Source organism: Carlito syrichta, unplaced genomic scaffold (genome assembly GCF_000164805.1).
Source record: "Carlito syrichta isolate Samal-C Ts95f unplaced genomic scaffold, Tarsius_syrichta-2.0.1 Scaffold313443, whole genome shotgun sequence".
NCBI classification, from domain to species: Eukaryota; Metazoa; Chordata; class Mammalia; order Primates; family Tarsiidae; genus Carlito; species Carlito syrichta.
The window spans coordinates 183,278-194,205 of NW_007257539.1; the positions used below are offsets into that span (position 1 = coordinate 183,278).

General features: G+C 35.7%; 1 protein-coding gene across 2 annotated transcripts in view; it reads left to right on the forward strand.

The window, feature by feature from the left end:
- The window catches only part of PSME4 (proteasome activator subunit 4), a 120,549-nt gene that overhangs the window by 64,514 nt on the left and 45,107 nt on the right, over positions 1–10,928 (forward strand). For both annotated transcript variants that reach the window (XM_021718780.1, XM_008070473.1), the window contains 7 exons: positions 2,379–2,434; positions 3,539–3,595; positions 3,820–3,875; positions 3,962–4,060; positions 5,832–5,894; positions 6,040–6,135; positions 8,653–8,784. In XM_021718780.1, coding sequence (XP_021574455.1) covers positions 2,379–2,434; positions 3,539–3,595; positions 3,820–3,875; positions 3,962–4,060; positions 5,832–5,894; positions 6,040–6,135; positions 8,653–8,784 — 559 coding nt within the window. The remainder of the gene's footprint in view (positions 1–2,378; positions 2,435–3,538; positions 3,596–3,819; positions 3,876–3,961; positions 4,061–5,831; positions 5,895–6,039; positions 6,136–8,652; positions 8,785–10,928) is intronic.

Sequence of the window (10,928 nt, forward strand, 5' to 3'; positions counted from 1 at the left end):
GGTTTCTTTCAGAAAATCACCTAAAGAGCAGAAGAAATATTTACTGAAGTACCTATTTACACTTGCTGAGAAACATTTAGTTAAAACATGTCAGTTCAATTGGAGTTTAATTAATCTGTGATGGATAAAAAGAATAAATTAATGCTGAAATTTATCTCTAACCAGATGTTTTCTATATACAGCCTTCCCTCATTGTACTTGGGGGATTGGGCTCCCACATATACCAAAATCTGTTCATGCTCAAGTCCTGCAGTCTGGCCTGTGGAAACCATGTATGCAGAAACTCAGTCCTCTGTATGCGCCGGTTTTGCGTCCCTTAAGCATATTTGGTTGAATATAATCCACATTTAAGTGGACCCGCATAGTTCAAACCTGTGTTGTTCAAGGATTATCTATATATAGGACATGGAAGATGTGTTTTAATTCAGATTTTTAAAGCAGAGGAAGAAAAATCATTTCTTTTTAAAATATTATTTAATGTTTAACTTAATATTTTAAGCCTTATATGGGATTTTTTAAAACATAGAATAAATGACAATGTTTTTTTTTTTACAAATTTTCTGATAAGGTTTCAGATCTCTTAGATGAAACTTGTTCTTAAATGTGATTAATTACTAGAGCCAGAATGCATATAACAGAAACACTTCAGATTCCCAAGTGATAGTTTTCTTTGGTATAGTAAAAATTGTGCAGAATAATTTCCTATAGAGATTGTTTTTTATCTTATTTGTACAATGTGGCAATAATGTGTCAATAATTAAAATTCTTTCTTGGTTCACCATTATATGACATCAGATAAAGACCGGATATGGTGCAAATTGTATTTTTACTTTAAAAAACTAAATGTTTATAGTAGCACTGGGAAAAGTTGTATTTTCATGTGACAGTTTATGTCAACAACTTCCCCATGTTCTGATGAGGAACGGGGACAGTAACCCTCTTGTGCCTTATTCTTGTTACTCTCTGAGCGCAGGCTTTTCTTTTTGGTGGTGAAATCTAATTTGAATAGAGACTCAAAGTTTGTTAGAAAGAAATCTGACTGTAGTTTTTGCTAACTAGATTTTAGATACATATACATTTTTTGATCACATACAGATATGTGCAGGATGTTTAGGTTTGCAAGCTGTTGCCAATGGTTGAAGCCTTACAGAATAAAGACCAAATTTTAAGAGCAATTTGATCTTGAAAGTTTCTGAAAAAAGCAAGTCAGCATTTCATATTACAAAATATTATTGAGCTTTGAAGTAAGTTAGTGGGGAAAAAAGCTGTTTTTTGTTTCTACTCTGTATGCTTGGTTTTGAAACTTGAGAAGGTATTGTTGGTATCCTAGGTACTGAGTTGTAGCAAGGAACATAAATACTGGCATTTTAGAAATTATATTGCCATTACCTGTTATTTAAATTAAATGCCTCTATTTATGACTGTCAGTAAGTTAAAGATTTTACTTAACTACTTTGGGGGAGGGTATACAATATAGCCTGGGGTATGTTAATTTAAAAATAGTATTTTCTTCACTATAAGTACATTGCAGTGCAGTTCATCACTGATGAGTAATATTAATAAGCTTACCATTTATATATTAGCCCTGTGTTGGATATGTTTACCTCATGTTTCCTTGGCGTTTGTGCCTGTGTTTTGCCTTTTAGAAAGTATCATCTTTTTGTTTTAAAAAAGTTATTGAGTTTAATCTCATATTTTGAAATAAAATGTTGAAGATTTAAGTATAGTTTTCATTGAAGAACATTTAGATTTTGGATATATAGAGTCTTATTTTCCTGCAAAATCTGTTCTTATATACTTAAAAAGTGACATTTAGCCATTTAATGGATTTAACTAGCTGAATGTGGTAACATAATTCTTTGTAGCACATCTGTAATTAGTTAACACAGTATTTTCACATCTAAATTTCTTCCAAAGGAGTGGCTTTTTGCTGCAGATGTTAGTTTAGATGTGCTTGACTGTCTTTAAGAAGAAGGGGAATGATTATCTAAAGAAGTCTATTTTATATGCTTTAGTAAAAGTTTGCATTTTACCATTGTACCATTATGAACTTGACTTTTCATTGTATAAATGTTTATCATCAGATTTAATCTTTTACATTTAAATATTGAGTATCAATATTATGTTCCTTGAGAGGCGAATTTTTCTTCTGAAGTCACTAAATAATTATTTTCTTTAATATAAATAATATGGTTCTCAGTGAAATAGATAGCATTTATCATCAGAAGGATAGAATAAAGAATTGAAGTATTGAAGGTGGACAGTCTGTTAAAAGCATTATCTTTGTTTTGATTTACACATTCTAGCAATGAGACTTTTCCCGTTAATGCTTCATATTGGTATTATTAATAAATGCAAGCATTCTTGTTTTTATACAGGGTGCCAAGTATGGTGTCCTTGGAAGAGACAAAGTTGTATACTGGACTTGAATATGGTATGTGAATCCTAATCTGAGTAACTCTGTGTGGAATATTTTTGTCATTTGTTCTACAGGAGTTAAAGTGGAAAGGTTTTGTAGTTATACTGTTCTTAGTCTCTTTTTTGATATATAAAGCAATTATCAACTTCCTAGTAGTTATTTTTGCTTCTTCTGGAGAAACTGGAAAGTTATTATATAAAGAATTGCCAGTAAAAGAAAGAAATTGGGTCAGTTAATCAATATTTGGATGCTTTCTACATGCAGAGGTAGGCTTTTATATATCATAATGTTTATTTATGTTTAAAATTATTTTAAGATTTATTGTAATACTTGATGTAAATAGGTGCAGTGTAAACCTATATTCTAATGATTGTTTATCTTTCACAGTAAGTTATGTTTTATATAACTATTTATGTAAAACATTTTGTGTTTTCTTCTAAATCTAACATTAACAGAAATTTAGTACATTTTCTCATTACTTGATTAACACTAGAATTCGTTATATAATTAATTGCTAAGGGGTAATTGTTTGCTTTGGGTCATCTATAACTAATTAGAGAATTTCATGAATTTGTGTTCTCTAATTAGTAACTAGATCCTTTGAAATATTGACAAATGGCTTTTCTCTTACCCACCTCCTCCACTTTCCTGTCCAATAAAGTTTTATGAGCACGTCATTATATTTTATTTTTTGATCCTGGGATTTTTATTTATTATTGTTTATTTATTTAAAATTTTAGAGTTATAGGGTACAAATGAGGATTTACTGTGTAAGTAGGTTGTTTTCAGGTGAAGTTGATAGTGGACCAGGTACCCAAGGTGTTGCCACCTACCTGTCCTCCTTCCCATAACAGTGTGCAGTGTCTGCTGATCCCAATCTTGTGCTCATGTGATCAGTGATCAGGGCCTGGTTATTTTAAGCAGTCATTTTAAATATAGAGATTTTAGAAGTTATTTTGTTTCATACCTAGCTACTAACCCAACTATGATAAAGGCAGACTCATTTTTAAATTTTTTCTGGATACATTATCCCTTCGTGGCATAAGCTGTTGCCATCAATTTAATAGCCTAAGGAGCATTCAGTATCTAAAATGCCTTCTCTTATGTTTTGAAAAATAGATTTATCCAGAGAAAACCACCGAGAAGCAATTGCTAGGGTCATAAGAAAACTTCTTAGTAAGTATATACGTACATTTAACTTATTTATACTTAAATATTTGGATTTTTGTCCTATAGCTTACAAACTTCTATTTAATATTTTTTATTCTAAATGGTGAAATATCAGGAAGTGATTTCCTTTTCCCCTTAACTAATGGATTCTTGATTAATGCAATGCATTGGGATTCTTGATAGTAGTACAAAATATTTTAATCAGCATCCTTTTTCTTCTCCCATTATAGACCACATACTTGATAATTCAGAAGATGATACCAAGTCACTGTTTCTCATCATAAAGGTAAAATTGTCATTTAATCATTGCATAATTATTAGTATGATTTGACTTGATGATCCTTACAAATAAAATTGTAAATTCTTTGACAGATCATTGGAGACCTTTTGCAGTTCCAAGGCTCTCACAAACATGAATTTGACTCTCGATGGAAAAACTTTAACTTAGTAAAGAAATCAATGGAAAATCGGGTCAGTATTTTCACCTAAAAAACAATAACTTTTTTTTTTTTCCTTAAGATGTGCAATAACCTCCAGACTTAGGGAATATTTAGCATACAGAGGGAGTTTCCCTGTAAGAAAAAACACCAGATTTTAAAATATTATACAAAGACTAAAAACATGATGGTAAAAACCAAACGGGTTCTGGGAAAAAAAATTTATTTTTCTTTTCTTTTTTTTTTTTTGTGAGTTGGAATCTCACTGTGTCACCCAGACTGGAGTGCAGTGGCCGCTCCCGGCCACTGCAGCCTCGACCTGCTGGGCTCTGGCAATCCTTCCGCCTCAGCCTTCCAAGTAGCGGGAATTACAGGCATGAGCTACCACGCCCTGCTGATTTCTTTCTTTATTGTAGAGATGAGGTCTCACTGCCCAGGCGGGTTTCGAACCTGCGGGCTCAGCCAATCCAAAAAATTTGTTTTTCATATGCAAAATCTTCTCTCAGTTTCCATGATAGTCTCTAAACTCTCAATGGGAATTTGGGCAGTACCATTCAGGCTGCCTTGTAAGTACTTGAAGGAATAAAAAAGCCCAAATTGTCCACAGGCATGAATTTATTAGAGCATTATACTTTATGTAGATCTGAAAAAAATATATCTTGTATTATATTTGTGCTCCAATAGAAGTCAGTACAAGTTTCTCAGAGTGCACTGAAGAAAGAGTATCAAAACCAGAAGATAACCTTAGCAGTGTTCTTGTATGGGGAACTGTTTGCTTGTTTGTTTTTTAAGTCAGAGTCTCACTCTGTCACCCAGGCTGGAGCACAACCTTAGCTTGTTGGGCTCAGGTGATTCTTTTGCCTCAGTCTTCCAAGTAACTGGAACTATAGGTGCGCTCTACGACATGCCTGGCTAATATTTAAATTTATTGTAGAGATGAGGTTTTACCAAGTTTCCCAGTCTGGTCTTGAACCTGTGGGTTCAGGGAATCCTTTCACCTCGGCCTCCCAAAGTGCTGAGATTCTTAATGGTACAAAATATTAGGCATGGCCACTGCACCTGGCCGTATGGGAAGCTTTTTACTGAAATTGAGTCTTTTTTTTTTGAGTTGGAATCTCACTCTGTCGCCCAGACTGGAGTGCAGTGGCCGCTCCTGGCCACCGCAGCCTTGACCTGCTGGGCTCTGGGGATCCTTCCACCTCAGCCTTCCAAGTAGCTGGAACTACAGGCGCGCGCTACCATGCCCAGCTAATTTTTTTGATTTGTTGTAGAGATGAGTCTTGCCTGCCCAGGCGGGTCTCGAACCCGCGGGCTCAGGAAATTGAGTCTTAAAAGATTGTATGAGTTAATGGTCTGGAGAAGAGGTGCTAGATGTTTTAGACAGAGGGAATGATGCGTAAAAGAATAGGTAGATATAAAAACATGGCACGCTTTATTAGACAACGGCTGTAGAGGGTAAATAAGGTTGTTTATAGTTTCATTTGTTGTAAAAAATGGCTTCAGTTTTATATTCAGCAGTAGGGGAATTATTAAAGGTTCGTTAGTAGATCTGATTCAGATATTGGGAAGATCCATAGTCAGTTCACTGAGTATTGAAAAGCTCTGCCATCACTTTGAAAAATAAACACCAAGATTGATAGTGGAAACAAGGAGGGCAGTTAAACAACAAGGTGAAAAAACAGCCTGAATCTAGTCACTGGCAATGGAATGGAGGTAAGTTGTTTGATTAAGGGAGTTAGAGGAATCAATCCATTGTTGAAGTCACTTATGGAAATTGTTGAGGTGTTTGCTACTTTGTTTTCCAGCTCCATGGGAAAAAACAACATATCAGAGCCCTGCTGATTGACAGAGTAATGTTGCAGCATGAGGTAAATAAATACCTTTTACAATACAGGTAACTTTTGAAAATGCCTATTTTCCAGATGAATATATTTAGTTACTTGTGTTTTTCACAATTAAATGAGCTTTTAGTGAATACTTTGAGTTTTGATTTACATTGTTTTATTTTCTTAGCTACGAACACTAACTGTTGAGGGTTGTGAATACAAAAAAATACATCAGGATATGATCAGAGATTTACTTCGTTTATCCACAAGTTCATACAGTCAGGTAAGGCTTATCCAAACACTCTGCCTTCTTCTTCTCTCCCATTTTAATTTCATTCACTCTAAATATCCTATCGCCACGTTAATAAGAGAGTTTAAATAATCTCTCCTGTAGATCACAGAGCCAGGAGATGAGAAAACCAGAACTAAAAGCTAAACCCTCTTAACTCTGTTGACATAAGAAACACCTTTCTTTTTTTTTTTTTTTTTGAGTCAGGGTCTCGCTCTGTCACCCAGGCTGGAGGGCAGTGGCACGCTCACTGCCACCACACCGTCAACCTGCTAGGCTCAGGCGATCCCTCCACCTCAGCCTTCCAAGTAGCTGGAACTACAGGCCCATGCCACCATGCCTGCTTTTATTATTATTATTTATTGTAGAGACATGGTCTTGCAAGGTTGCACAGGCTGGTGTCGAATCTGTGGGCTCAGGCAATCCTTTCACCTTGGCCTCCCAAAGTGCTAGGATTATAGGCGTGAGCCACTGCACCCAGCCAGAAACAACTTTCATATTGCAAATATATTCAAGCTAATTTTGCTAGTTCTTTTTTTTTTTTTTTGAATCATAGTCTCATTCCTTCACCTAGGCTGGAGTGCAGCGGCACGCTCACAGCTACCGCAGCCTTGACCTGCTGGGCTCAGGCGGTCCTTCTGTTTCAGTTTTCCAAGTAGCTGGAACTACAGTCACACGCCACCACACCCAGTTAATTTTTTGATTTATTGTGGAGTCAAGAGCTTGCCAAGTTGCCCACGCTGGTCTTGAATCCTGGACTCATCTCACCTTGGCTTCCCAAAGTTCTGGGATTACAGACTTGAGCCACTGCGCCTGGCCTTTGCTAGTCCTTTTTATAAAATAATGTTTAATTTTGCCGTTTGTAGTTGCTTCTCCATTTTTTGTAGTTGTTGTTGTTTAAAGGTGAAAGAAAGTGCTAGTGTGATGTTGCTGGTACTTGAATTAGATTTTGAAGTCTAGTCTATGAAGGCCATATAATTCCTCCTAGGCATTATGCTTGGGTTTTAGGAAGCTACTACTATGTAAATTTTAGGGTTTAGGACCAAAAGATTATCTCTGAGCACAGAGAACTGGAAAAAGTAAGAGAGATTCTTGTACAACCAATTATTCTATCTTTGTAAAATAATGTAAATTAGGTACAAGTTGAGCATCCCAAATCAGAAAATCTGAAATCTGAAATGCTCTAAAATCGAAAACTTTTGAGTGCCATCATAATACTCAAAGGAAGTGTTCATTGGAGCATTTCTAATTTTGGATTTTTTGGATGTGGGATGCTCAACTGGTATGTACGTAAGGCAGATATTCCAAAATCTGAGTCCAAACACTTCTGGTCACAAGCTTTTAGGTAAGAGGTGATCAAACAGTAAATAGTCTCTAACCCATCTAAAGTATGTTTAAAAGAGTTTGAAATACATACAGTGTGTTGCTTTTACTACAGTTGGTTATTATCTATTACTATTGACTAGTTCATAGGTTATACATTTGGGGAAATCCCCAAAAAACTGAAATTATTTTTTGGAGGGCAGGCTCTTATGGTACAGGTTTCCCGTGCTAAGTTAATTCCAGAAACCCATTGGCATCAGTGTACCTGCTAGTGTTGTTGAGGTTGCATTTGGCTGTAGTGGATTTTTTTTTGGAGATTTTTTTCAACACATTTGCCCATTTTATGATGGTGATTTGTGAGCACACCTGGCCCACATCGTGCTGAATGTTCAACAGTTTTTGACCAAAAAAACGACATGTCCCGGTGCCCCACCTTCCCTATTCACCTGATCTTGCCGCAAGCGAGTTTTTTGTTTATTTGTTTCCCTGGATGAAAAAAGTCCTCAAAGGGAAATGTTTTGCCGAAAAAAGTCCTCAAAGGGAAATGTTTTGCCGATGTGGAAGAGGAGAAAAAAAAAGTGCCAGAAGCACTAAACGGCTTCAAAATTGAATGAGTGGAAAAAGTATCTCAATAGGCGTACTGCATCAAATGGAGAGTATTTTCAAGGTGACTGAAATTTAACCATGTTAGGATAAATACACATTTTTCTATTTCCTTTCATTGGGTACCCCTTGTATACAGATCTTATATTTGGTTTCAGAATATGTGGGGTTATACTTAAGATTAGCACTGAAAAGGTTAATTCCATGTTTTTTGTTTTTTTTGCTTAACTTATTCTTCAAAAGTCTTTAATTTTCGTTGTGTTGACAGAAAATCTGACTTCTTTTCAAGAGTACTCAATAAAAATTACTTTTAGCTGTTACTGAATAAATGTGCATTGATTCTATTAATCTCCCCTTATCAAAAATTGTTGAACCAGTGTAACCTAAACCATGGATGTGGTAATGTGCTTTCCTTTTAATGTAAAGATAATCATTTACTTGTTTTTTAGGGTATGTGCTTTGACTTTTTTTTTTTTTGTTAGAACAACATTTAAATTATCACTTGTTTTTGGTAATTCGTTTAAAAAACTTTTGTAGTTTGTCTAGTGTTTAATCAAAGTACTTTGTTAATAATACTTCATCCAGGTCAGAAACAAAGCTCAGCAAACATTTTTTGCTGCGTTGGGAGCATACAACTTCTGCTGCAGAGATATCATTCCCTTGGTTTTAGAGTTTTTACGGCCTGATAGACAAGATGTCACACAACAACAGTTCAAGGTATAGGATTTTGGGGTTCTGTTTTCCTATGAAATTTTTCAAATGTACACAAAAGTTGAAAGAATTCTATAGTAAACATTTATGTATCCACAATTCAATTCTATATTCAAAATTTTGCTGTATTTGCTTTATCACATATCTGTTCACCCACCTTTTTTAAAAATATATTTCAAAGTAAGTTGGCTTCACCTTTAAATAGGTATTGTCTTACAGTAAAATTCATCTTTAAATAGGTGTAGTCTCTTTCCCTTCTTAATTATTCAGTTATTCACTTACGCTTGTTGCCAGGGTTCTGATGGAGAAAATATAAAATGCAGATTTCTCTGAGGAAAAGAGTTGTTTAACATGCTAGTAGCTGAGTAACCTGGCTGGCTTATGGAGGGGCGGGAGGTGAAAGGCCAGAAAGTTCAGAGTAGCATGACCAGCATGAAGGGAGAGCCTGAGACAGGAGGAAATATGGTAAGTTTGAGCAACTGAGTGAAAGCTTATGTGGTTAGAGCAGAGAAGGAAGGAAATGACACAAGATAAGGCAAATACTACATCCTATGGGGATACAATCAAGTACAGGTAAGATATAATGTTTGCTTATACTGCCAGGTAAAAGGAAGTAGATTGGTTGAGAGTGATTTGAGGGAGAGAATGGTCAGGACTTGGTTTAAGAGCTACCAAATTACTAAGCTTTTGCATTGTATAACTAGTTGTTGGGCACATTAGAGAGTGAAAATAGAAGAATAGATAATGAACTACTTTGGTTGGACACGTTTAATTTCAAGTGGTTCCTGTAAACTAAGATGTAAGGTCAAGTAGGAAATAAGACATCTGAGTTTAAAGATTCCATTTCCATGTATGTTGATAATTGAAGTTTTCAGGCATAGGTAAGAGAGGCTAGGAGGAGAGTGAGAAGAGAAGAGAATCAGGGCGCACATGTTGAGAAACTTGTAGAAGCGAAGTAAAAGAAATGACTGAGACAGGAGTTCAGAAGGGTATCAAGAAACGAAGTGGAATCACAGAAAGCAAGGAGACATCTTTCTAGAAGGAAGACTCAATTGGCAGTGTCTGTGCTTTCTGGAGATAATTAAGATGAGCCCTAAACATGTTCCTTGAAGTTAGTTTATAAGAGAGAGGTGTCAACAAACTATAGCCTAGGCTCAGTTGCTTACTTTTTAAGTAAAGTGTTATTGAAACATAGCCATGTCCATCCCTTTTTGTTTTGTGTGTGGCTGCTTTCACATTTCAGTGGCAGAGATGAGTAGTTAAGAGAGACCAAATGGCTTGCTGTTGCCTTTTTCTAGCCCTTTACAGAAAAAGTTTGCTGATCTCCCAATTCATGAGTGCTGTAGGTTTAACTCGTTGGATGTCATATAGTTGACCTTATTGAGAGCAATGTGAATGGACAAAGTCAGAGGGGTCAAGTAAAATCAAAATTGAAAAATATGTTAGGTCAACAAAATTGAGGTTACCAGTGATCTTCAGATTCTATGGAGAACCTGTAGAGAGGAGTGGAATGTAGGGTGGGAAAGAAGCCAGATTAGAATCAAGTTAAGGTGAATTGGAAATAGCAAAATGTTTTGATAATAATAGAACTTTTTTTTTTTTAGGAGAGATACCTTAGAAAGGGTACCTGCTATCATCTGAATCATTCTGATTAACTGGACTTTTATGTGTAAAAAAACAATATAATTAATCTAGTTTTTGTATACTTAGTAAAATACTCAACAACCAGGTGTTAACTACTATTTAATAAATTATTTTAAACGTTAGACCCTGGGTGGGTGTGGTATTTCATGCCTGTAATCCCCGCACTTTGGGAGGCCAAGGTAGGAGGTTGTGTGTGCCTGTAATCCCAGCTACTTGGGAGGCTGAGGCCAAAGGACTGCCTGAGCCCAGGAGGTCAAGATTGCATTGAGCCATGACCATACCACTGCTTATAGTGGAAGAAAATTAGAATGAAATCTGTGTTCTTAGAAACACTCTTTTTATATTATCTTATTAAAAGTCATTCTTTGAGCAAGCTCTTTATTTAATTATTTGGGGAAAATATTAATGAATGCAACTTAAATGTTAGGTTCACATTTCTTTTTTTTTTTGAGTTGGAGTCTCACTCTGTCACCCAGACTGGAGTGCAGTGGCCGCTCCCGGCCACC